The sequence below is a fragment of the Manacus candei genome, unplaced genomic scaffold (genome assembly GCF_025592945.1).
Source record: "Manacus candei isolate 608988 ecotype Guabito, Panama unplaced genomic scaffold, ASM2559294v1 h1tg000078l, whole genome shotgun sequence".
NCBI classification, from domain to species: Eukaryota; Metazoa; Chordata; class Aves; order Passeriformes; family Pipridae; genus Manacus; species Manacus candei.
In genome coordinates this window covers 990,073-1,016,761 of record NW_026138126.1, presented here as the reverse complement: position 1 = coordinate 1,016,761, position 26,689 = coordinate 990,073, and the positions used below count along the sequence as shown (strand labels likewise).

General features: G+C 57.9%; 1 protein-coding gene across 2 annotated transcripts; it reads right to left on the bottom strand.

Moving 5' to 3' along the window:
- Positions 1-162: 162 nt before the first annotated feature.
- MAST3 (microtubule associated serine/threonine kinase 3) lies at positions 163-26,372 on the bottom strand. Of its 2 annotated transcripts, XM_051810574.1 has the most exons (28): positions 26,319-26,372; positions 23,346-23,377; positions 13,945-14,033; positions 13,624-13,696; positions 13,426-13,446; positions 12,184-12,262; positions 11,155-11,312; positions 9,310-9,385; positions 8,520-8,729; positions 8,336-8,437; positions 7,688-7,820; positions 7,127-7,194; positions 6,684-6,769; positions 6,336-6,544; positions 5,897-6,035; positions 5,545-5,677; positions 5,274-5,439; positions 4,926-5,027; positions 4,525-4,647; positions 4,122-4,231; positions 3,833-3,978; positions 3,343-3,575; positions 3,031-3,231; positions 2,724-2,950; positions 2,497-2,619; positions 2,220-2,356; positions 1,810-1,994; positions 163-1,710 (listed from the first exon to the last, which is right to left on the bottom strand). In XM_051810574.1, the coding sequence occupies exons 1-28, from the start codon at positions 26,355-26,357 to the stop codon at positions 713-715; spliced, it is 4,398 nt and encodes a 1,465-aa protein (XP_051666534.1). In that variant the 5' UTR covers positions 26,358-26,372; the 3' UTR covers positions 163-712. The 2 variants fall into 2 exon arrangements, with proteins under 2 accessions (XP_051666534.1, XP_051666533.1); XM_051810573.1 differs by lacking the exons at positions 23,346-23,377; positions 26,319-26,372 and adding an exon at positions 20,024-20,221.
- Positions 26,373-26,689: the final 317 nt, after the last annotated feature.

The window sequence follows — 26,689 nt, the reverse complement described above, 5'->3', positions numbered from 1 at the left end:
GGAGCCTGGTGGCTCCAAAAGGCTCCAATAAAATAATTAAACCCTTTACATCCACTATACACTTATAAAATGACCCATATGTTCATCATCTGATGATCCATATGCAAATAAAATCCCCCCTCTGCATCCCAGCCCGGAGCGCCAGTGTTTGGGAGATGTTACTGTAGGTTTGGGGGTTTGTTTTAATTTTAAATGTTAGAATTTGTGTTTCTTAGGACATTTGGGGTGTTTCCAGATAAAACCGAAGTTAGAAAGTAGGGAAAAGTGAGTGGGGTCTTTGCAAGGTTAGAAAACAGTGTGCCATCCATCTGGAAGCTGGGAGACACACGGAAAAGGCTGGGACTCTCAGAGCTGGGTTGGACCCTGTGACAGTCCTGCACTGCCCATTTAGCTTATAAAAAGTAATAAATTAATTAAGGAATATTTGCATCGAGTCCTTTCTGTACACAGAGGGTGGGGCCCAGCCGGGAGAAACACCACCACCGGGAAAGCTCCTGTGTCTCTATAAAAATATGAGCATCTCTCAGGGAGTACAAAAAGCCTTCACAGGGAGGAGAAGTGCCCGGCCAGCGCCAATGTCCAGAGTGGCTCCGGGGATGTTTCTCTCATGGATATGCTGCATGGGATGGAGTTTTCATGCCACAGGGAGCCTGAACCACCCCTGGTGCCAGCGTGGGGCTCATGTGTGCTTGGCCCTGCTCCATGTGCCACCCTAGGGCGCTGGGATGTGAGCCCCTGCCAGCTCCTGGCCCCGTGCCGGTGCTTCCCAGTGGCCCACTGATCCCTCCCCAGAGTTCTGGCACTGCTGGGAGCCACGGTCCCGGTGCTCACACCCGTTCCACCACGGCAGGGGGATGCTGCTGTCTGGCTGCTTGGTGCTGCCAATGGGGTAGGAGCCCTGGCATTCCCACTCGGGCACCGCCGGCTCCTGTTCATCACTCTCAGAGCCCTGCACCGCGATCTGCGGCACCGGGCTGGGCTTCAACTTCGGCTGCAGCTCCGCACCGGTCGTGCTGCCACCCTGCAGAGTTGTGCCCGACCCATCTTCACTCTTCCCGCCATCTTCGCCTCCTGGCACCGTCTCCGGCTCGTCAAAACTCACTTCTTGAACTGCCTCTTGCTTCTTGAAGGAGTCCCTGCGCTCAGAGAGGTTCAGGCGCCGCATGACCACCATCTCCTGGTCCCTGTCGTGCCTCTCCCCGAGCCGGGAGCTGGTGGGGTGATAACCATGCTCCCCTGGGTAGGGCAGCACTTCTCCCTCCCCAATGGCCTCCCTGTCCATTGGGGATATCTCCAGCCCCAGCTTGCGGCCGGCACAGGTTTTCTTCTCGGCCAGGATGGTGACGATCTTCTCAGCCGACTGGACACGCTTGAGGAGCGGGGAGCGGGGGCAGTCGGCGCTGCGGGGGCGGGAGCTCTGCCGGACAATGGTGGGGGGCGACAAGGTCTTGCCCTGGAAGGAGTGGGGGGTTTTGGGGTACCCAGGGAGTGGAGATGGGGAGCGCTGGGGGGAAGGCGGGCGCTGGGAAGAGGAAGGGGTGCAGGCGAGGGGCGAGGGGGGGATGCTGCTGGTGGATTTGCGACGTCCCACTTTGTAGCGCTGCCCGCCCAGTTTGGGGGCCAACCCATGCAGGGAGCTGGGGCGCACGTGGCCGGCGGGCGACGTTGGGGTGCTGGAGGAGGGAGAGGTGCTCTGCGGGGACACAGCGTCTGCCACACAAAGAGAAACAGGTCACTGTAGGGATAGAGGGACACACAGCATCCCACCCTGCCCCTCGCCAACATCCCCCCTCGCCGTGGTTGAGGTACCTGAGGGCAGGTCGGGAGCAGGGCTCCGGCAGGGTGTCGTGGGACCTGGGGACAGGCTGTGCGTGGGGGACTCTGGAAGGCTCTCACTGGAGGACAGCGAGTGGTGGAGGCCAGAGGAGAAGCTGCGGCTGGTGTGCAGGACTGACGACTGCTTGGAGATCTTCTTAAAGAGGGATTTTCTCCTACTGCAGGGGACAAGAATAATCCTGGCTTCTCCTTAAAGCTGGTGGCTCCAAGTCTGCCGACCTGGTGCCAGTAGGACCAGAACCCAGTATGGCAGATCCAGACCCAGAGCTGGCAGGACCAGATCCCACTGAACACCTCAGCATGGCATATCCAGAGCATCCCCATGGTATGGCACACACCAGGTCAAACTTTTATCCATCTTATCCTACCCCAGTTCTACCCACCTCTCCTGGCCATCCCTTTTTCTGCTCTTCTTACTCCTCCGCGCCATCCTCGTCTTGGAGCTGTTTTTCCTCGCAGGCCCTATTTTGATGGAGGTGTTCTCCAGGGCTGTGGTGCGCAGGGCCACTTTGTTCCCGCTCTGAGGGATGGAAAACGAATCACTGCAGGAGCGGATCCAAACCAGCTCCTGCCACCAGATCCAGCCAGCGGAGGTGACGCCAGGGAGCTGCTGAATTGATATCCCAGTTCCAGGAGAGCAGAGCAGCTCTGGACACTCACCTTGAGCAGCAGCTCCACGACATCTCGGTGAACCAAACCCAGCACAGACTCTCCATTCACATGTGTGATGAGATCGCCCGCTCTCAGCCCTGCCTCCTGCGCGGGGCTCCCCTCTTCCACGCTCTGCCATCAGAAGATAAGCATTTTATTCATATGCAAATTTCCTCCTGGGGTTTTCCCAGTGGGAAATGCCATGCTTGGCACCACCAGTGCCTCTCCACACATACCCAGACCATGTGGTGCACGGTGTAGACATCGCTGTCGCCCATGTAGACGCGGATGGCCCGCAGGGTGAAGCCGTACTTCTTCCCCGAGCTGTGGATGATGATGGGCGGCCGCAGGCTGGCGATGACAAGGGATGAGTCCCGGCTTGGGGAGGAGTCACGGGAAGAGGGGTTGGATGAGAGGGAGTGAGGGGAGATGGGGCTCATCAAGGCACCACCACCGAAGTCATCTGCAAGTGGGAGAAGCCAGCTCAGCCCGGGAAAACCATGCAACAGCCACTATCCAGGATAAACCAGGGAGCACACAGACCTGATGTGATGATGAGGGACAGGGCTGAGACGGAGGCAGATTTGGGGACACGGCTGCCCAGCGAGGCTCTTTGCCTCTCTGGCACATCCTTCTGGGTGCTCAGCCGACGGCCCCCACTCGGCTCCAGGCTCCGGGGAGTCGAGTTTTTGGTGCCGGTGCTGTTGCTCCGGAGGCGGATGCGGTTGAGGTTGGCAAGATCAGCTGCACAGAGGGGAGGAGAGAGAGTTTGGGGATGCGGAAAAGCCACTCCACGCCATGCAGAACCCTGGGTGGCCCTCGAGTATCCGACACTGGTGCCCACAGCCTACGCACCGGATAACGCCGACTGCTTCACCACACCGCTGGTCCCCACCTCAGGGTCTCCCACCACAAACTTGGGTCTCTCTGGCTTGGTGGATGCCACACAGGGGCTCTCATCCTCCGAGGAGAAGGCAAACTTGGGCATAGTGTCCAGGCTGAGGGTACTGGGCAGCACAGTGGGGCTGCGGCTCCGCTCGTGCCTGGAGGTGTATGGCGTGGAGCTGCAGGACGTCCAGGAGCGGAGCCTGCGTGGCAAGAGCAGGAGGGCTCAGGACTACCAAAGACGGGTGAGGAGATGGCACCAAGATCCTCAGCACCCCTGGACACTTCCCACTGACCCCTCTGCACACTCTCAGTCCTGGCACAAACCCTTGGCAGCAGCACAAACCCCAACCACCAGCACAAATCCTTGATCCCAGCACAAAATTCTCAATGTTGGCACAAACCCTTGGCACCAAGAGAAGCCCGCACCAGCCCACGCCATCTCCCCCTCACCACGCACCGGGGCTCGGTGCCTGCTGGCCTGCTCTTGTCCTCATCTCCTGAGTGCCTGTCCCATCGTTCCTCTTTCTCATCGCTGTGACTCCGGTCAGAGGACGAGAGGCTAAGGTTGGAGTTGACCGCCAGGAATTCCGAGCTGCTGTACACCTGAGGAGGAGAGGAGTTGTCAGTAAGGAGCAGAAATCTGGGAATCCAGGTGATCCAGTGTCAGCCAAAACACTGATGCTCAGCACAATCGCACTGGCTGCAGTGCCAAAGTGTTTTGGATGTCAGAGGAGGGACTGGAGCACCTTGCTGAAGCGGTGGGAGCAGGAGGAGAACTGCCCAATCTCCACCGATGATTCCTCATCGTTAGTTTCCTCATCTTCTGAATCCAAGTGGTGATACCTCTCGGAACGAGCTGGAAGCAAGAGCCAGAGTGGGCAGGGCTGCCACCCTGCCTGCAACACCTACATTCTGCCAAGTGGGACCTACACCCATGGGGTGACAGCCCAGTCCCAAATGCCGGGGGAGTTTTGGGGGGAGAAAGTTAGTAAGGGTGAGCAGCCTGGAAAGAGGATTCCATCTGTTCTGTGGCTTTGGTTGTAAAGGGGCCAGCTTCACCCAGGAGATTCTCATCTACCACAGGAGCATCCGAAGTGCAGCAGGAATAATGGATTGGCAGCAGGGGGAAGGGAATGGATTTGGCCTCACTATCAAAGTAGCTGGTGTCATCCTCTGACTCCAGCTGGGGGATGAACTCAGCCTTCTGCCGCAGCAGCCCATTCCAGTCCAGATGGAGGAAGAAGGAGTGATGTTTCACCTCATGTGCACCTCCTGCCAGGCAGAGAAACCCACATCAGGGGTACAGAATAGGATCCAGGATGCTCCCGCTCCCATTCCAAGTGGCACAATCTCTCCTCCATGCAGAACAAATGGCTTAGGAAGGATGGACTGGAGCCCTGTGCAGCCTTCCTGAGCTGAACCCTGAGCAGGAGACCTCTGAGCACCCTCAACGTGGCAGGACACACTTTGGATTCAACACCGCCCAAGCTCGATCAGAACTGGGGGGCCAGGTCACCCCCTGAGTGCTACACGGGGGCCGCCACACGTACCAGTGCCCAAGCGCTCGAGGGGACACTGTCTCAGCAACCGTGTGATCAGGTCCTGGGCGTCTGCAGGAAGAGCCTCGTCCCCTTCTGGCCACATAATTTCATCTGCGAGGAAAAAGGAGAAAGAGTTTGGAGTGGCTGGAAGGGTTTGGACACTTCTGGGCAACAGGAAAGTCCCCTAGGAACCACAGCAGGTAAAGCATCCTCCCAAAGTGGGAAATCAAAGCTTGAGGAACTCCTTCATGGTTCACACAAGTATATCGTGAAGGAATGAAGCTCCCCATATGTTAAGGACAAGCCACAACTGCTGGGAAGAGCAAGCCAAGGAGCAAACTTGCCACTGAGACTCACCACTGATGACCTGGCCAAAGAGCTCCTCAGGAGTGTCTCCGAAGAAGGGGACGCAGCCCACCAGGAACTCGTAGAGGATGATGCCCATGGCCCACCAGTCCACGGGTTTCCCGTAGCCCTGGATGAGGATGACTTCGGGGGCAATGTACTCTGGAGTGCCACACACCTACATGGGGAAGCAGTGCCTGACACCTCTGCACTGGCCTTTGCAACAAGTCCCGAGGCCACCCCAGTGATGGCAGGTCAAGCCAAGTGGAGCAGGATCTCGCACCTGCTTGTCCATGAACTCCCGAGTGTCCTTCTCCATGTGTCCCTCGTAGAGGTTCGTGGTCATGTTCATCAGGCCGATCTTTGACAGACCGAAGTCTGTCAGCTTTATGTGGCCCATGGAGGTGATGAGCAAACTGCAGGAGAAGACAGACAACCCACAACGCTGCTGTTTGCTTCTGGGGAGACCTGAGAAGGACCAGCTGCACCCCAGGACCTCTGGTCCTGGGGCAACAGCACAGAACCAGGACTTTGGGCACCAAACTCCATTACCTCATTCTGCCCTATCCTCTTGGCTTTCTCTTGCCCATCCAAATCCAACCCCACCCTTGCTCAGACCTGACCCATGTCCTCACTTGTCAGGTTTGAGGTCCCGGTGGACGATGCCGTAGTTGTGGAGATACTCCAGTGCGAGGACGGTCTCGGCAAAGTACATCTTCGCCATGTCAACAGGCAGTGGGCCCATGTTCTTCAGCAACGTGGCACAATCCCCCCCTGTAGGCACACGGAGGGGCTCAGAGAAGGCAGGAAGGTCAGTAGGCCCAGCAGGCTTCCAGCCAGACCCTCACATCCCTCCTCAGAGCAGCTGATCCCCAGGCATGGGGCACAAATGCTCTTCTAGGTGACCACGGCCATCACCCTCATCAAGGTGAAACTCAGGGTCACAAAAGCATCTTCTGGTGCTTCCCTCTGCTCCCTGGAGCAAAGCAGGGCAAGAGGTGTCCAGGTGGTCTCCTCCATGCTCAGACATTGATATCCTCCCCTCCTCACTGCACCGTCCAGCCCCCTTCTCACCTTCCACATACTCCATCACCATGCAGAGGTGTCGCTTCGTCTCAAAGGAACAGAACATGCTGACCACGAAGGGGTTCTCTGCAAAGGTGAGGATGTCCCTCTCCACGAACACCTGCTGGATCTGGTTCCTCAGGATAAGGTTCTGCTTGTTGATTTTCTTCAAGGCAAAGCGCTGCCGTGTCTCCCTGTGCCTCACCAGGTACACAGCCCTGGAGACAGTGAAATGGCTGCACCTCAAAACACATCCTCCAACAACCAGGACTGACCACACAGACCATAGAGCTTGGACAGGGAGGACTTTGGAGGGGTTTATGGGTGGAGACAAGTGATAGGAACTTCCCAACTCACCCATAAGCCCCGTTGCTGATCAGCTTGATGGTCTCAAAGTCCCCCTCGCAGGGTTTCCTCCGTGGAACAGTGACTGAAGGCTGGCTCTGAAGAAGACACAGAAGGTTTTTAATGTTTCCCAATGCTCTGGAGCTGTGATTGCAGACAGGAATTCACCCAGCACCATTATCACCTCTAAGCGCTTCTTGCTGCCAGAGCCCTCTCCAGCCACAAACCCCAAACCAGAAGCCTGAGATGCAGATCAAGAGCTCTGTCCACCCAAGAAGCCAGATGAGGGACTATGAGATATTACCCTTGAATCCATCAGTCACCCTTGGGGACAACCCAAATTAACATATCCCAGTCTAGGACAGTAGAGGAGCTGCTGCAAGGAGCTCTGATGTGGGGTGAGGCAGGAAGAAGCTGAGGCACAGGTGGGGACACAGACATTGAACCACGCTCACCTCACAGACATCATCGTTCTCTGGCGTGATGGTGTTCCCACTGTCAAAGTGATCCAGCTGGCCCATTTCTGCAGGTGACAGGGATGGTTCTCATTTCCTTCATGCTCAAGACCCCCACCAAAATTGCCCCCTCCCCAGCCATTCCCCTTCCAAACTCAGAGATCCTGCAGGGATTTAGCCATGTGCTCTGCTCGAGCCATTGTATGGAGAAATCCAGGTCATGACGTTAAGAGGTTCAACACAAGGTTAAACATTTACATAATTCTTTTTTTTGATAGTCATTCCTGCATTCTCTGGGGATTATGGTTCCCCCCCAGGGCCATGGATTAAGTGTTTTCGAGCTTAATCTGCTTTGCTGAACGCATTGGAAGCAATAATCAGAGATGTGGGGCTGGCCAGGAGGACGTGGACATCATCCTGGCCCTTCTGTGACCCCCCTGCCATGATACCAGCGCAGCCTTCCAGGTCCCCCTGCCATCTCCCAGTGCCCATTCAGTGGTCAAACTGGGAGGCTACAGCTCACTGCAGACCTCAGGGCCACCAACCCAAGTGTTTCCCTACCCTCCAATGGGTCCTTGACGAGCCCCAGTTGGCTGATGATGTATCGGGGAATATCAGTCTTAATTCCCTGGCCAACTTTGGCATGTCCTTCTGCAGCTTCCAGGAGATGGTAAAACTCCTCTGGGTCAAACTCCTGCATGGGGAAAACCAAGCACAGTTGAGGAGAGAGATTTTGCAAGATTAAAACTTTTCTCTAGGCCTTGCAGGTGACACCTGTAATTGGGGATAGACCCCGGATATATCGTTCCCCCTGGATGCATCATTCCCCCATAATTCCCCATGTCAAGAGTGATGGAAAAACAATGTAGCCCATGAGTTGGAGGGAAAACAAAGGAGAGCACATCAACAGCACACTGCATCGTGACTCCATCCAGCTGAAGGAACCACAGCACTAAGGCAAGTGCTTCAAAAATTCAGCACATCAGCCAAAAAAACCCAAAACCCTGAAAACTACAGGATGATTTGGGTTGGAAGAGACCTTAAAGCTCATCTCATTCTACCCTGCTGCCATAGGCAAGGACACTTTCCACTAGACCAAGTTGCTCCAAGCCCTGTCCAACCTGGCCCTGAACACTTCCAGGGATGGGGCACCCTGGAGGCTTTGGCTCCTCTCCAGACCATGAAACACAAGACAAATCCATGTCTTACCAGGCACTCCAGTAGTCGAGCAGGACGAGAGATGATGATCAGCAGCTTCCTCACCAGCTGGTCGATGAACTTCACCTCCTCGCTCTCCGAACGCTCCTGAGCCTGCCAGAGAGGGGATAGAAGCCAGGGGTGTACTGGTGGCATCAGGAGGTGGCACCAGGCAGGGAACTGCCCCCGTACTCACATCTCGCAGCATCTTCTCGAGTTTCTCCTGCAGCTCCATGAAGTAACGGGAGGTGATGAGAGCTCCCTGGGACTTGGCCAGGCAGTCACGGGCCAGCTCAATGATCTGGTGGTGGATGAAGCCCAGCACTCCATCTGCCAGGGGCAGAGTGCTGCTCGAGGAGAAGCTGGTGATGGTGTCCTGCAGACGCTCTTCCATCTGGGCTGTGGCCTGCAAGGAATGGATGGTGATGCCTGGGAACACATGTAGCCATGCTGTGCATTGGATTTGGCCAGCCAGGATCTCATCCTACCACCTCCCGCACTGGGTTTGGCCAGCTGGAATCTCATTCTACCACCTCCTACATTGGGTTTGACCAGCTGGGATCTCTTTCTACCGCCTCCTGCACTGGGCTTGGACAACTAGGATCTGATCCTACCACCTCTTGTGTTGTTTTTGGACAGCCAAGATCTCATCCTACCACCTCCTGCACTGGGTTTGGCCAGCCAGGATCTCATCCTACCACTTCCTGCAGCTCCAATATCCACAAGCACATCATGGCTTCACCTGGGACCTAGCTTCCAGCAGCCTCCACCAAAGTTTCCAGAGATCTCTTCCTGCCTGTGTGATGAGGCAGACCCACAGGTCCCTGCATCCCCAGCTCATTATGCCTCCAGTGTCCTCAACAGCCCCCAGTATCTACCCATGCATTCCATACTCCAGCACAGAGGAGAAGCTGTTCTGGGGAAGATGCTGTCAGGACGCCATGGAGGGACTAATGTGCCCATCCCCCTCAAGTCCTGGCAGTTACCTTGGGGAACCTCTCCTTATAGACGTGGTTCATCATCACAACCTCATTATCAAACGTTCCACTCGTCCGTCCAGGGCTGCAGAGGGAGGAAACCAGTTGTGTTGTGAGGTTCAAGTCATTTACATCTGTGCAAATAGCTACTACCACCCCTGGAGAGCAATTTGTTCCCTCCTCCTAACTCTTGATTCCAAGTGGTTAAAGCTCATCCCAACAGAGCCATCAGCCTTGGGCCAGCACTTCCAGCAGCATCCCTCACACTGCACATGGATCTGGAGTCCCTGGGATGTGGTTCATGGAAGGTCAACCTCCTGCAAACCCGGGTCTCCAAACACAAGTCACTTGAAAATCTAGAGCTGAAAGGCTGGATTTTCCACTTGGCTTTGAAGAACAAGCTCGTCCTTTCCTTCCTCTGGATCCCATGATTTCTTGCCGTTGTTGCCCTTTTTCCAGCTCACCAGCAAAAAAAAACCCCAACCAAACCCTGTGGTGGACACTTCATTAAACATGGCTTTTCTCCTACTCTCACCTAACACTGCGACTCCCAAGCCCCTTCCTGCAAAGCAAGCAGCAGGAACTGCCAGCAACTCATTAACCACTATAAAATAATAAATGTGGGGATTAGAACCAGACCTAGGCCACTCACTGCCAGCCCCAGCCCAACCCCAGCTCAGCCTTTGCTGTGCCAACCAAGAGCTAGCACGTCCTTGGTGAAAACCTCACCACCTACAAAACCCTGGCAGATAATTAATCTGATTTTAATGAAATTTCAGCTGGCAACACGCAGGACTGCAGCTCTGCCTTTGGTGCGAAGAGGGACGGAGTTTTTTTCACAGGGAAAAGAGGATTTAACCAAAACATCCCCTGCAAAAAGCAAAACATTGTGGTGCTGGACAAGTGGAAATGTGGGTGGCTAATTTTATAGGTCTTGGAGAACCAGTGTGGAGCTCAGCAGGCCTGTAGGGTCGGGTCACACCATGCTACAGCCACTGCCTTGATCCTCTCCCCAAATTTTCCTCTCTCCAGCCCACAAATGCCCATTCACCTGCATTCCTTGTGGGTTTTTTTGCAGAGGCAAAGGCCAACCCCAGCAAACAAAGGTGATGTTTCCTGGTGCAAGTCCAGAAATGGGATTGAGTGGTGGCAAGGACAGCCACCACTTGGGCTTCTGCTTGGCAGTCCCCTCCTCACCACCAAAACCATTCAGACAATTGAGCAAGAGGCTGCAAACCAATAACAAATCCCACTTTCTCCAGCTTCAGCCCCAGGAAACCTCCCTCTCAGGTGCTGTCTGCTGCCGGGAGAGCAATGTCATGTCCCAGTGGCCAAGAAGATGCTGAGAACCAGATCTTAATGCCCATGGAGCATCCCCTAGGGATGCTGTAATCCCAAGGACACTGTAACTCTCGGGGATGCTGTAAATCCCAGAGGTGCTGTAACCCCCAGGGATGCTGTAACCCCAAGGACACTGTAACCCCCAGGGATGCTGTAATGCCCTGGGGATGCTTTAACCCCAAGGATCATGGAACAGTTTGGGTTGGAAGGGACCTTTAAAGCTCATCTAGTTCAACCCCGCCATGGGCAGGGACACCTTCCACTAGACCAGGTTGCTCAGAGCCCCGTCCAACCTGACCTTGAATATTTCCAGGCATGAGACACCTACAACCTCAGGCCACAGTTTTTCCACTTCCCTGCAAAGGGAAAACCCAAATGGGGGTCAACACCTTGGGACAGGCTTAGCAGGACCAGGACACGCCAGGAACAGCTCAGAGGATGTGCTGGATGCGCCAGCACCCTGTGCACCATCCTAGCAGCACCATGGGCGCCTTCCCAGAGTGGGTGCTGTACCTGAGGCTCCTGGATCGTGGGCGCAGGCAGGGCGAGTGCCGGCCCTCCTCGTCCGTGACACTTTCCGAACTGCGGAAATGCTTAGAAAGGAAATGCAGCTCGTCGGGGGTGGGCTGGTACGGCAGCTGGTGCAGGCGCTCCTGGGAGGATGAAGATGACTGGGAAGAGAGAGAGATGCAGGAGATCAGGAGATGGATCCATGCTTCCAGTGGTTTTTGTTTTGAAATCAGAAAGCCCACGAGGAAATTATTCCTTGGAGCCTCTTAGGAGGCTGGAAATACTGATAGGTAGCATGGTCTGTGCTCGGGAATGTGAAGTATGGAGAAGGCAAACTCCATACTGCCTGGGAGATCTGCACTGCCCAATCCCAACCCAATTCCCCCACTCTACCACCCAGTGTGGTTCCAGTGAGCCCCATCCCCTGTACCTGCAGCATCCCACGCAGCTCCTGCCTGGCCATTCCACTGCATGGTCAGGATATGTCCAGTGCACCCTGGACCTGTGACACCCAGGGATGTTGTAATCCTCAGGGATGCCATAACCCCAGGGATGCTGTAATCCCAGGAATGTTGTAATCCAAGGACACTGTAACTCCCAGGGGTGCTGTAAACCCAGGGATTCTGTAACTACCAGATCCTCTGTAATGCCAGAGGATGGTTTAACTCCCAGGGATAATGTGACCCCAGGGACGCTGTAACCTTGGGGGTGCTGTAACTCTGGAGATGCTGTAAAGCCAAGGGATACCATAATTCCCAGGCATGCTTTAACTCCCAGGGACACTATAACCCCTAGGGATGCTGTAAGCCCCAGGGACACTGTGACCCCCAGGGATGCTGTGAGCCCTTAGCCAAGCCCTATGACTTTCTTAAAAGCTCATTTGGGAAGCATGATGCAGCTAAAGCACACAGTCCTCTAGGAACTGGGAGGCTGCCTAGGAACTGGCACCACGGGGCTCTCAGGAGGCATTTCACCAAAAATCAAGAGGTTTTAGGTTCTTATCATCTACTGCCTTGAGAAAGCAAATGTTACCGAGACCGTGGAGCTGGGGGTGTTGGTCCCATAGCCAGAGGAGGGTAACGAAGCCAGTGACCACCTTCTGCCATCAGTCCTGCGAATGCAAACATGACAATCACATAACAGGGCAAAACCCAACATCTAAATGCAAATCAATAACATCAGAGCAAAAAGATGGGGAAGAGGATTCAGGTTTGAGTAATAAAGTCCTGAAGCCTCTTTTCAGAAGGAACTGAAATCAGGTGAAATAAGGGGTTTGCAGGTGAGGGGGGCTGTTCTGCACCCTTGGCACACAGGTGTCTGTGAGCACAGTGACAGTGGGCAGGGTCCCTGCAAAGGGACAGCACTGGGGCTGGCTCAAATCCACTTCAGATAGGTAAAAAAACCCCAAAATCCTGCCAGCATTTGATTTTTAATTAGAGCAAAATTCAGCCTGTTGGGAGTTTTCTTGGTGAGAATCCGGGATTCCCAAAGACTCATCTTGAGACAACAGGCGCCACAGAGCAGAGCCTAGTTATAAACAGGAAGGCAACCGCTCATACGTAGGCGAGTGCTTCCTCTTGGACATGTTTCTAATGGATAGGGAACATCCAGGTCAAGTCGAGGCCCTTCACCTCCCGCTGCTGCTTCCCGTGTGGGGTCAAGGACTCCAGGAGCTGGCAGGGTGCTGGATCTGGCTCCTGCACTACCTCAATCCCCTCACTGACGGCACTCTCAAACTCCTGACCCCGCCTGCTGTCTGGTTTTTCACTCTGTTACAAGTTGTGCAAACAATCCATGAGCCTCCAGCATTTTTCCATGTGACGATCGATGGTTTAAAATCAGCCTCCATGTGTGCAATTAATTAATTGCTTCAACAGGATTTTGGTGGCTGCATCTGGAGCGGTGTGGGCTGGAGAGGGAATGCAGCAAGATGTGCCTCTGCAGGGACCTGGATGAGCATCCATCCAGGGCCATCTGCTGAGCATCCATAAGGAGCGCTTGGAGCGGGTCGGAGTGGGGGCTGAGCACGTGGCTGGGGATAGTGTGATGGAAACAGGGATGTTTCTGCTCCCAGAGCTGCAGACAGCCCAGTCCTGGGGCAAAATCTCCCATCTAGGGATGCAACAAAGAATCACGGGCAGGGACACCTTCCACTAAACCAGAGTGCTCCAAGCCCCATCCAACTTGGCCCTGAACACTTTAAAAAGAAGATCTGTGATGATGTGGAGCAGACACCTCCCCAAAATGCAGACCCTGCCCATCCTGGGTACTCACCTGTCAGTCCGAGGAGCATGGCTGGCATGGAGGGAGGAACCAATCACAGCAGAGCAAACACCACCAGACCAGAAATTAGGTAGAAAAAAAGCAAAAATAGAAGCAAACCAAATCACTTGAGATAACTGAGCAGTCTCAGTTGGTAGATGGTATTTATTAGTGAACATTACTGGCCTGGGAATAGGGTTGGGAGCTCACCTCCGAGCGAAGGGGAAGTTGATGGAGGTGCTGGCAGAGAAGTTGCGTGGACTGTCCAAGGGGCTGCTCCCAGCTGCAGGGAGAAACAGGGAAAAGTCACCCCAAAACCCACCCTAGTGTGATGCTACATGCTGCTCCTCCAGGGAAAGAGAGGGTAAATCACTTCCCAAACTACTCCCTCTTGGAAAAGGCACCTGCAGCCAGGAGCCGGTCCACTGGTTCTAACAAGAGGCTGCAGAAGAGAAGGTTCCCCCACCACTCCTCTAAAATATTCGAGTGATTTTGGGAGATGCTCAACCCACCCACTGGGACATCCCTTACCTGTTGGCACAGAGAGGGGGGAGAGAGGCCGTGAGAGGGTCGGAGAGGGGGTGCCCACCACTAAGCTCTTCCTATTGCTGCTTCGGCAACTAGAGAAGAAAAAGCAGGAATTAACTTGGGGAAGCAGAGCTGTCTGGGCTCAGGGATGTAAGGATCTGCTTGTACATGGAGCCCCGTGCCACAGAACACAACTGCTGTTACGGATCTCCCACGGCAGGAAAGATCCATCCCCAGGTTCAGCGCTGCTGGAGATGGGCCAACAGGGTTATTTTTAACAATGAACCATCTCATCAAGGTCCCACTTCTGGTTTTGGCTTGCTGGGGAGGGCAGAGGCAGCGGCCCCTTGGCAACAGCCCGAGGGCAGGAACAGAAAAAGGGATGTAAAAGGAGGAAGAGAGGAAATGCCAAGTGGTCACAACCTGACCTGCTCCATTGCATTGAAAATTACCCCAATTCCTATAAACCTCCCTACACTTGGTGGTCCCCATGTCACAGTGGAGGGGACAGTTGGCCCCTGACCCCCTCAGATTTTGTGGGATCTCCAGGCATTTGTGATGCCCTGGCAGCAGGAGGAAGCCGCATGTGCCAGCACCAGGTGAAAAGAAGCACCAGCACCGCGACAGCTCAAACACTCCAAAACTCCCATCCTGGTAGCACATCCCAGCATCCCACAGAGCATCCCCGAAAGGTCACATCCACAAGCACTGGGTCTTTGTATCCCCACCTCTTCTCCCACCCTCCCAACTCACAGGATTTCAACCCTTGCAGGAATTTCGTTTTTCTTTTCAGCCCTTCCCCAAGCCCTGAGCCCAAGGCTGCCTTGCAAGAGTGGCTCAGTCTCAAAAATTCCCACAGGGGAGCTGCGGCTCCACTCCTGTCACACCCCACTCCCACATTTCAGTCCCATTTGAAATGGGGCTCATTTAAGTTCTCTTTCAGTCTGACAAGAAGGAAGTGCAGATATCCATGGCACGGAGCAGAAGCTCAAGCACGAGGACAACCTTCCCCTTCCTCTATTTCCGCTTCCTCAGGCTGCAAAGACATCGAGTTTCCTCACCAGTCTGGGAACAGGAACCCACAGAGATGTTGCTAATTAAAGGACATCGTTTAACATCACACCATGGCCAGATACACCCACAACACTGAGAGGAGGAACTCTGAGCAAAGGGATTCTCCATGCATCCCAAAACCAGATAGGAATGGCACATGCACAGCATCCAGGGTGTAAAGGACAGTATTTCACAACAGGTTGTCCCTCCAGGTGAATGAACAAGGCACCAGTGAGAAGCCAACACCAGCAAGGTATGGTCAGAGCTCTACACATGTGGTCAGAGTCCACACATGACACCCAGCACCCCTCACCTCCCCCTGGCAACTCCCCCCTGCACAGCTCCTCTTGCTGTGCTTTTAGTGGGGTTCAAACCAGGAGCCTCAGCTCTTCTGCTTAATCTGAAGGTCTCGGCCAAGCCAGCAACCAGGGTGGCTGGTTGGGGCCCCCAAAACCCTTCTCTGCTGGCTGCACCCTCCTTTGCACCTCCCTGCACCCAGGATGAGGGGTGTCTGGGTGTCCCTCTGGGACACACCCCCCCATGACTGCCCTGAGCTCACCTGGAGCTGCAGTGCCTTTGGAGGGCTTGGAGACTCCTGTTCAGCACCTGGGTTGAGTGAGATGCTGCAGGGAGGAGGTAGAAACCTTCCCCTTCTATCCATTCACCCCTTCCTAGAATCACAGAATCCCAGAATGGTTTGGGATGGAAGAGACCTTAAAGCTCGTCTCATTCCAACCCCAGCCATGGGCAGGGACACCTTCCACTAGCCCAGGTTGCTCCAAGCCCTGTCCAACCTGGCCTTGGACACTTCCAGGGATGGGGCAGCCACAGCTTCTCTGGGCAACCTGTGCCACGGCCTCACCACCCTCACAGGATAGAAGTAAGAATTAGGAAGTTTTTCCTAATATCCAATCTAACCCTACTCCTGCCCTCTGCCTTTGATTTTCTCACTTTAACACAGGCTTGAACCTCAACTACAGCTGCAAACTCACAGCCCAGCACCCACCCCAGGGCAGCAACAACCCACATCCTTGGATGGGAAACCGAGGCAGTGTGAGCAGCCGTGCCCCACCACCGCAGTGGCAGAGGCAGAGGCTCAGGAACCAGGAGGGCTGCAGAGAGCTGCCAGCTCTTGTGTTGCTTGCCTGCCTGTCCTGCCACAGGGACTGGGGTGCACATGTGTCTGTGTCTTGCAGAGGGGACAGCCCAGGGGACGAGGCGCTCCCTCTGCTTGCTCGGTTTCATTTTGGAAGTGAAAACAAACCTTTAATGAAGCAAGTTCCAGTAATGGTGACACAGAGCGAGGCCAACGTTTCCTGTTTCCGTGCGCTCCACCCTCAGCTCCACAACCATCTTGCGCCACTTTAACCCCCCTTCGCCTGATGCATCATCTGCAGCTGGTTCCCATCCTTCATTGCACGGAAACCTCAGGCTAGAAACAAGCCCCAGGGCAGAGAGGAGCTGCCAAACCCTGAAGGCAGGAGCTGGGGCTGCTGCCCTCTCTGCCTCCATCACTTAATTGCACGTTTGGTACCAAAAATGGAGTGGAAAATCGTTGTCAGCATCTCCCGCTCTGCTCATGCTGAGGCTGCCTCGGCTGTGGCGCTGCTGTTGCCATCCAGCACTTATTTCAAAGGATGTGGAAAGTGTGTGAGAGCCAGTGTGACCCCAAAGCCTGGAGCAAAACAATGTGTCACCTGTCCTGAGGCTGCCTGTGAGGAGGAACCGGCACGTCCCGCACTGCACCGGCACCACATCAGCACCGAGCCCTGGCACAGCCAGGATGGTCACAGGCAGGAGATGAAGCAGAACCTGGTAGCTTCACAGAATCCTAGAATATCCGGAGTTGGAAGGGAACCACAGGGATCATCAAGTCTGACTCTTGGCCCTGCACAGCCCCAACAATCCCACCATGTGCCTAAGAGCATTGTCCAAATGCTCCTTGAGCTCTGGCAGCCTTGGGGCTGTGATCCACTTCCTGGGAGGTTTGCCGCAGGCTGCCTTCTTGGAGCTGAGGGAAGAGCAGGATCCAGCTGCACAGCACAACACTGATGTCTCTAAGTGGCAAATGGCTCTGCCAGGATCTGGGCAAGTGGGATTGGGTGACAGGGTTAGGAAGGGCCATCATCAGGACATGCACAAAGGGGCTGCAGTTCCCTCTCCTCTCCTGCAGGATCCAACCCGTAAAACTTCCCAGGATGGTAGAGCACCATGTGCCAGATGCCAGTCCGGTGTGGGGCACTGCTGGCGGGTGAATCCAAGGCAGAAAGCCATCAGTTTGGGACAAAGAGGGTGGGGGTGTTAGGAGCTGCAGGGCAGGGCTGGGCGGTGATAAGGGAGCAGCCACAGTCTCAAAGGGCAGAGCAGGCGGCTCTGCTCCCGCTGTGTGACTGGGAGCACGTGTCACTGCTCCCTGCTCCCTTCCTTGCTGGTTGTGGACGTTTTTCCCTCCAATCCCCCAAATGGCACTTATGTGCCTGGAGATCTGGCGAAGTGCCACGGATCACTGCGTCCTGGAAAAATCGCTTTCCAGCAGGATAAATTTCATGTTTAACTGTGAAACCTGCTGAACCAAGCAGCTGCATCCAAAGTTTCTCCGTGGCATTTGTCCTCATGGCTTGTGACAGCGCTGAACTCGGCTGCCTCCAGGGATGGGGCTGGGATGGGCTGGGATGGGGAAGGCTGGGGACCAGGGTCTGGATGGTGAAATGCAACACACTGCCTGGCACAGGCCATGCACGACCCCACCACATCCTCACATCCCCACCAGGCACCCAGCATTGTTTTGTGGAGCTGCTCTGCACCCTCATCCCACCCCACCTAAAAGCCTGGCACTGTGGATGCTCTTACTAACCCACCCTGGAGCACCAAGCAACATGCTGGGCACCTCCCAAGGGCAAAATCCCAAATCCTTAAAGGGAATCACAGGGTAACAAGTTGGGTATAGACTTATTTATTTCTCTCCACTCCAAGAAAACAGCCTAAAGGAACTGCTCAGCACCCTGGGTCGCATCCCTGCATGTCCCTGTGCCACGTTTTCCCGGTGGTGGGAAGGAAATGGTACCTGTTACGTCTGCTGGCCAGTTCTCCTGCGGCGTGCGGGGTGTGAACAGCCACGGGCAGCATCCACAGACAAGGAGAACCCCACCAGCCATGGAACCACCAGCTCCCCTGCCCTGCACCGGCCCCCTCAGCATCCACCCCTGAGAAGTGAGGATCCCTCAAACCTCTTAATCCCACTAAATAACGTCATATGCTTTCTGCCCACCGTGAAATAGGCCAGAGTGGTTCTCACCGTGGATTCTAGGAATACCAATGAAAGAAGAACAAATCCTCTGCCCTTCATGAAAATTACATGTTCATCATGCTCATCTGGAGACAGATGACTGCCTAGATCATCTTTCCAATTACACATCTCTCCCAGCTCCCTCCCCCCCCGCTCAGCCGCCCCAGATTGGAAAACCCCATCCAATGCCTTTTCTTAATTATTAACTGTCCTTCTTGCCCATCCTTGTGTGCCAGCAGCAGGAATTCCCACAGCCCAGGTGAAGCAGGAGCCTTCCCGGAATGGGATGGGATGGATTCATTTGCTAAGCAACCGTGTTGCTTTGTGCCAGCTCACACTAACACTGAGAGACATTCATAACGGGAATCTCTCTCCTCTGCCTCCGTGCTGTCTTAAACACCTCTTTTACACAAAGCCTCGGGAAGGTTTTATGCCTGGGCCAGACACAGCCCCCCAAACCTGCTGGATGGAGGTCCCAGCCTCCACCACCCATGCCTGGGGGGCTCAGTGGGTGCTGACTGCACCTCCTGTCCCCCTCCTTGGGGACATGTCCCACCAGCCAGCCTGGGTCAAGCCTGGCACTGCAGCTGGAGACCCCTCTTACACCCCATTTATGCAGCCCCCTGCCATCACTGCCCCAGCCCCGCTGCCAAAGGGGATATGAGTCCTTTGCCCTCCCAGACTTCGGGCTCCTTCCCACCCCTCCAGGCATCCTATGGTCCCTCACCCTGGCTCAGGCCATGTGCCACATGAGATACATCCCATCAGTGGGTGCCCACCTTGGCACAGGGGGCACAGGGGGCACAGGGGTGTTTCCCCCTTGTACATGCAAGACACTCCCCTTCCCCAACGCACACACCCCCAGGATGGGCACACGGTACCCCAAAATGCGCTTCACCTAATGCCCTGGGACCCTAAACCCCACACTGTACTCCCAAACAATGCACCCACCGATGCACAGCCCACCCCACCCGCCATGCCCAGGGTTCCAAGGGTGCTCCCTCAGTGCACAGCATCCACAAAAAAGATGGTGCACAGCCCCCCAAACCACACACCTGGGTGTGCACCCTGGGTGTGCACCCCTCCACGCACGGGCCTCCCCTCCAAAATACACACTTCTGTGTGCACCCCATAGAGCACAGACACCCCCCAAGGCACAGACCTCCGTGTGCACCCCCCGAGGCACTGCCCCCTCAAACCAGTGCACCCACATGTGCCTCCCCAATGCTAAGCCCCCTCCAAACCACACATGTTGGTGCACAGCCCCCCGGTCATACAATCCAGTGCCCATCCCCCCATGCACGTTGTTGTCCCCCCACAAACCAAGCAACCTGCTGCACTCCACGATGCACACAGATCCCTCAAACCACACACCCCACGTGCCCCCTAAGTGCTAAGACACCCCCCCCAAACCACACACATGGGTGCACGGCCCTCCCCAAACCCAAACACATCTCTGCACCCCCCGGTGCACCCAGACCCCCTCAAAACACACACCTCCAGGGTGCCCTCGTGGTGTAAAGACCCCCAGACCCAGCCACCACGTGTGCAAAGACACATGCCCTGCCAAAATCACGCACGACCGCGCCGATCCCCCACCTCAAGCTCCCCGGTGCATACCCCGGTGAAATCCCCCTCAAACCACGTACCCCGGTGCACACCCCGGTGAGACCCCCCCCCAAACAACACACCCCAATGCCGCTCCCCTCCGTGACTCCCGGGGCCGGGGCCGGCCGTCGGTACCTCTTGGAGCGCTGGAGGAGGGCTCCGGCCGCCCGCTGGCCCCGGTACCCGGGCGGGGCGGCTCCCCAGCAGCTCGGGTCTGACATCGCGGCCCCGGCCGCGTCCTCCGGCCCCGAGAGGCTCCACCGGCACCGAGAGCGGCGGCCCCGGGACCACGCGGGGCCGCGCCGGGGGCCCGGAGCGGGGCCGGGAGCGGAGCCGGGAGCGGGGCCGGGCTCCCTCCGCCTCCCGCCCCTTCCCGCCCAGCGGCGACGGGGTTACCATGGAGACCGTGCAGCGCCCCGAAACGAGGTTAGCGTTTCCATGGAGACGAGGGGAGCACCCCCAAAAGGAGCGGAGGTGGGTGGGGGGGTTCGTCTGAAAAGAGGCAGCGCCCAAAAACGGGGTTGGGGTTGTGGTGGAGGAGGGGCATCACCCCCAAAATAAGGGCAGGGTGGGGCAGCACCCCAAAATGGGATCGGGGTTACCACAGAGAAAGGGCAGCACCCCAAAATGGGGTCAAGGTTACCCTGGAGATGCAGCATCCGCCACTGATGCATTCGAGGGGCACAAATATCACCCCCACAAGTCAGCGGGGGCAGCCCCAAAGCCTGGGGCTTCCTGAGAGTACCCTGCCACCCACGGGATGCTTCCTCAGAGGGCACCCACCCGGCAGCATCCCGGCAGCACCTTGCAAACCTCCCTCCCACGCCAGCTTTTCACCTTCAGTCAGGGAGATCCCCAGCACAGACCCAGTGACACCCATCCTCCTCAGTGCCGGTGACAAACCCCTGCATGGTGGCACACCAGGGCCACTGGAATCCTTCCAAGCCGTGAGGGATGGCATCACCACACTCACTGGGCCAGTGCCACGGCCAGAAATCCTGGTGCTGCTGGGCTGGGCAAGGTTTTAGCATGGTAAAAGGGGAACACTGAGCCTGGCAGCAACTTTCCCCTCACCTCCTGCCCAGCAGCCACGAGACACCAGTACATGGAGGCACCCGAGGGTGCCACCAGATTGCCTGTCCTTGTCCCCATCTCACCCCCATCACAAGCATCCCAAAAACTCTCTCCCCAAAGCCTCAGTTGAGCATCCACATGGCCACATTGTTTTTCCACATGCCACACTCACTGGGGGGCAAGGGGTGGCCAGTCAGGACTAGTGGAGGGGGGCAGTAGGCAGGGAGCCCCCTGTGCAGGCAGAGCACAGGCAGCACCCAAGCTCCTGCCTTCCTGCCCACAGCAGGTGGCTCTGCCCGTTGCTGAGCAGCAGCAGAGCTCCCCACTGGATCCCTCTCTCCCTGGCAGATGGATGGAGGCACCAGTGTCACCTGTGGGTGCCAGGCAGGTGCCGCAGGTGCCATGGGGCGCAGGGCTGGGTGTGACTGCCAGTGCCAGCACACCTGCTGCACCTTGTCCCCGGGGCAGAGCACAGCTGGCACACTCCGCAAGGTCCTGGCAGCACCCACAGGGGCTTGTGGCATTTTGGGTGGGGGGCACCCATCCCCCAGAGCAGCCCCCATCCTCATCTTTCCCCACGGCAGAGTGGAAAAGCTGATGAGGGAGGTTTCTCAGGCGCCCTCCCCACTGCCACCCTGCTCCCTTCACAGTGCTCTGTGTGCTCTGGGCCATTTTTGACGTGCTCCCCCCTCACAGAGACGTTCAGAATCTGTGCTTGAGCTACTGCCACAACATTCCCACTAGGGCTCCCTGAAATGGATCAATTGGTAGCAGAATGAAGCCCATCAGCACAGCCTGGCTGGTTTTGGGGTGTGCAGGGCTGGGAACAGACCCCAGTCGCATCACCTCTGTGCCCTGTAGAAGACAGTACACTTCTAGGGCCCCCCAGGGCATCCCCAGAGAGGGGGACCCACCTTGCTGCCCCCATCTTCACCTCTCCCTCTGCCGATTCCCCGGAGCTGGTGGATGCGGTGCCCAGGGAGGGTTTGGGGAGGTCTTACCTCCAGGGGTGCAGGGTTAGTAAGGGGCTGCAGGGGCTCAGCAGCGTCGGGCTCTGGCTGCTCGGAGACAAACTGCCAGGCAAGACGAGCCGGCGCGGCGTCAGCGGGTGCCGGATGGTGCTGGAGGGTCCGCCTATGGCCGCGGGGAGACAGGGGCCAAGAGCGAAGGGGACCGGGGCTAGAGGGGCGCCAGGCAGTGGGAGTGAGGCAGAGCTGGAGGGGGAGCGCAGGGGACAGCAGGGACGCTGCGGGGTCTAAGGCTGCGGCGGGGAAAGACACTCGGTCTAGCCCCGGTGCTGTCACCGGCGACTGTCACCGGGGGTCCGCGGCTGTGGTTGCAGGAGGAGGAAGGTCTGGGAGCTGCGGCCCGCGGGCGAGGATGCAGTGGGATGGGAATGGATGGGGATGGGAGATGCTCCGGGTCGGGGAAGCAGGGGGACGGGGATGCCGCGGGGCCTCGCCGCCCGCCCCCGGGGCCGGTACCGGTACCGGCGCGCCGCGCCCTGCCCTGGCCCCGACTCACTCCAAGGTCAGCGAGGGGATCTTCAGCCTGTCCCGCCGCGACTTCATCCCGCCGCCGCCGCCCCGCTTTGCTCCCACTCCGCTCCCGCCGCACCGGTTGCCCCAGCGCTGGGCGGCTCCCGCGGGCGGGCGGCCCCGGCGGCCCCGACGGGGCTCCCTGCTCGGCCCGCCGGGCCCAGGCCCGCCCCCGCGGCTCGGCACTGCACAGCACGGCACGGCTCGGCTCCGGACGGCTCGGCATGTCTCGGCAGCCCCCGGGCCCTCGTGAACCCAACCCGGCCCGCCCGGTGCAGCAGCGGCCCCGAACCGGAGCGCTCCGGGATGCCCTGGGGCGCTGCCGCTGCTGAGACACAGCAGCCTCAGCACAGCTTCGATACAGCCCCAGTGCAGCGCCAGTGCATCCCTAACACCCCGGTGTGGCTGCACTGCATCCCTAACACAGCCCCAGTATAGCCCCAGTACTTCTCCAGTGCATCCCCAACACACCCCAACACAAAAAGCAGTGCAGCTTTGCAGCAGCCTCCTACCACACCCCAGTATACCCCAGTACACCCCAATACTGCTTAGAACACCCCAATAACTCCCCAGTACACCCCAGTAGACTCCAATACTGATTAGAACACCCCAACACACCCCAGTGTACCCCAGTACACACCAGTACACCCCAGTACACCCCAGCAGACGCACAATCAGGTATCAGAGAACATGATGATGCCACCTTGGATTTGGGCACAACAAGCCCTGGTGCCATTCAACATCCATCTCTGCTGCTGCCAATGGTGCTGGTGCTGTGTCCCCAAGCATGTCCCTCCTGATGACACCCCACCCCCTGCCCCAGGTGGCCCAGCTCAGGGACTTACGCTCTTCCTCGGCGTGGCAGACTCAGCTCTTTCTGCAACGAGAAAAGCGAGAAGCGGGGTTAGAGTGTGACCCTGGGAATCGGAGGGTGCCCACCTGCAGGACCCCTGCTCCTGCCAGCCACATGGCAGCACCCCTGCTGTCACACTAGGCTGTCACTGCAGGGTCAGTCCCTACTCACCGTGCCCAGGGTGAGGGTGACAAATCACCTGCCCAGGGCCGGCGCAAGGGAACATCTCCTTCCAGTGTCCCTGGGGCTGATGGCCCGATGGCCAGGCCCAGGAGCAATGGCATGAAGGTAGTGGAGTGGGAGCAGCACCACACACCCATCTGGAGCACAGCCTCAGGGCAGCGGCTATGCCATGTCCCCCCCATCTCAGGACTGGGGAGCAGCCGGCAGCCCCTGAGTTGTTTATTTTTCCAGCCACTGGGAATATTTCTTGTGAGAGCTGTTTGCTTGCAGGTGGTACAACAGGCCAAAGGGCAGCTGTGGGCTGGAACCCCAGCCCATGTCATCCTCCTGGTGTGCCAGGCACTGTCCAGCTCTGACAGTGCCCTGGTGACCACCTGTGTGCCACTGGGCACACCAGAGTGTCACAGATGCCACCGGCATGCTGTGTGGATGGGCTGGTGTGTGACCTGGCTCTCTGGGATGCTGGGACATGTGGCAGCTGCAAGTGCTGGTTAATGCCCCATCATTGCCCTTATCCTGTGCCCACCGGTCCCACAACCCTGAGCAGTTCAGACTCATTCCTAGCATGGGCAGGGACCTTCTTGAGGGCAGGGACCACTGCCACCCATGTGGGGACACCCAGCAGCACACACAAACCCCCCAGTCCCTCTGGGCTACCCATGCCCCATCCTGCTGCCCACACCACACAGGTCCTGTGGAAATCCCGGGACTGGGGCACTCTACAATGCAGTGATGCAGCAGCATTGCCATGGCAACGGGTGACATCATGCCTGGGTGCACAGGGACTCGGCAGCCCCGGGCCTACGGGTGCGTGTCTGCCCTGGGGTGGCGTGGGTGCAGGGAGAGGGTACACGGGGTGTGGGTGGGTGTCCCAGTGCACCCAGCCCCAGGCCTGGGCTGGGGAAGGGGACGTGGGATCCTTGCATGGAGTGGGAGCCCCTCAGCACCTTCACTCTGCCCTGCCATCACCCATTCTGGATCCCCAACCACACCCGGGGCTGTGCCACCGGCCACCAGCCCCCACGCAAGGGTAGAGGCAGGGAAGGGTCACACGGAGGGTTTTACTGTTCAGCCATGTGCAGATGGGGCAGTGGGACAGAGGACAGACACCCTTGTCCCCCATGCTCACCCCCATGCTCACCACAACACAGCCTCCCCACCCATCTATGGGTGCAAGAGTGCAGAGCGATCTGTGGCACCCAACACCCATCACTGCCAAGGGCTCTCTGGCCATGCTGTGTCCCCAGGGGCGCCCAGAGCATCCCTGATGGCCGTGAGGACCCCGGTGGGGCAGTGCCACAGGGTCAGCACCCACAGCTGGCAGATGTGGACGCACATCCAGCACGGTGTGTCTCCCATCAGCAGGTCCCAGTGGGAAGCCAGGATTAACCATCAGCAGATGAGGAAAGCATCAGGGACAGCATCAAGGATGGCATCAGGGATGGCATTAGGGATGGCATCAGGGACAGCATTTCTGCTCAGCAGTTCAGGATTAGGTCCTTGGCAGGAGCCCCTTCTCACCCCTCCTGCTGTGGGGACAGGGGCACACGACCAGGCCCCACAGCTCTGCTCTTCCCAGGACCACCAGGAGCGACCCTCACGGCCAAGAGCCCCAAAGCCCACAGCCGTGGCTCTGTCCATCCCCATCCATGGGCGGGCAGCTCCCAGGCAAGGCTCTCCCCGGGCTGAGCATGCAGTGGAGCACAGCTGCCTGCGGAGCTGCCAGCTCGGATGAAGGCAGCGCCGTGCCATCCTCCAACCACCCCGACAGCTCCACCCGGGCCCCCCGGGAACTGCAGATGGAGATGGAGGCATGAGGTCACCTAGAAAATCCGGCTCAGCACTCAGCAATGTGAGACGGGGGGTCCGTGGTCATGACCCCTCTGAGCATGGCAGTGGGTGTCCAGGGTTCCTGAGGGATGCAGGATGAGCAGGGAGAGTGGGTGTCCCTCAGGCTGGGGAGCACGAGCACAGGGTGGTGGATGGGGCAGCTGTTCAGAGAGGTGCTGGCACGGCGGTTTGGCACGGACTGGCATTGTGTGCTGGACTGGAGGGACCACGGCGCTCCCATGGGAGCCCCCACACAGTTGGGTGCCCCCCACCAGCATCCCATGGCATGGCTGGGGCTCACACCCTGCCCTGCTCCCAGTGCTGGGTGCCTGGCTCCTGCCCCACCTGTCACACACTGCTCACACACAGCACCCACCTCTTGCCCTCGTAGCACCCACCTCTCACACACAGCACCCACCCCTCACACACACCCTCACTCAGAGCACCCCACTCCCACGTGCAGCACCCACCTCTTGCACACACCACCACACAGAGCACCCATCTCCTGCTCACAGCACCCACTTCTTGCACACACAGAGCACCCACCCCTCACCCGCAGCACCCACTTGCACACGCAGTACCCACTTCACATGCACCCAGAGCACACACTGCTCGCTTACAGCACCCACCTCTTGCACACCCATACCCCACAACAACCACCTCGCACCCGCAGCACCCACCTCTCGCACACCCACACCCGGAACAGCCGCCTATCACTCAGAACACCCACCTCCCACCGGAGCACCCGCCTCTCACTCGCAGCACCCACCTCTTGCACACCCGCACCCCGAACACCCACCTCCCACCCACAGCTCCCGCCCCCTGCGCCCCCGCAGCGCCCACCCCTCGCAGATCCGAGCACCCCCTCGCCGCAGGCTCACCGAGACCGGGCTCCCCGCGCTCCCCCCCTCCCCCGCCCCGCTGGTGCCCGCTCGCCGTGCCCCGTGCCCACCTGGAGACCCCGGCGCCGCAGGATGCTGGGCTCGTCCATCCCGCCGCCGCCGCCGCCTCCCGCTGCGCCCGCTCCGCCCGCTGCGCCCGGTCCGCCCCGCCGGTGCGCCAGGGGCGCCGCCCAGCGGCCCCGCCGCGTCACCGGACGCGCATCAGCACCGGCACCGGGGCTGGCACGGCACAGAATGGGGCTGGCACGGCATGGAGCTATCACACCACAGAACTGGCATGGCATAGCATGGCACGGGGCTGCCACAGCACGGCACTGCATGGCATGCCAGTCCTGTGGCACAGGACTGGCATGCCACGGGGTCGGCATGGCACAGAACAGACTGGGACTGGCATAGTCTGTCTGGCTCGGTACAGCTCAGT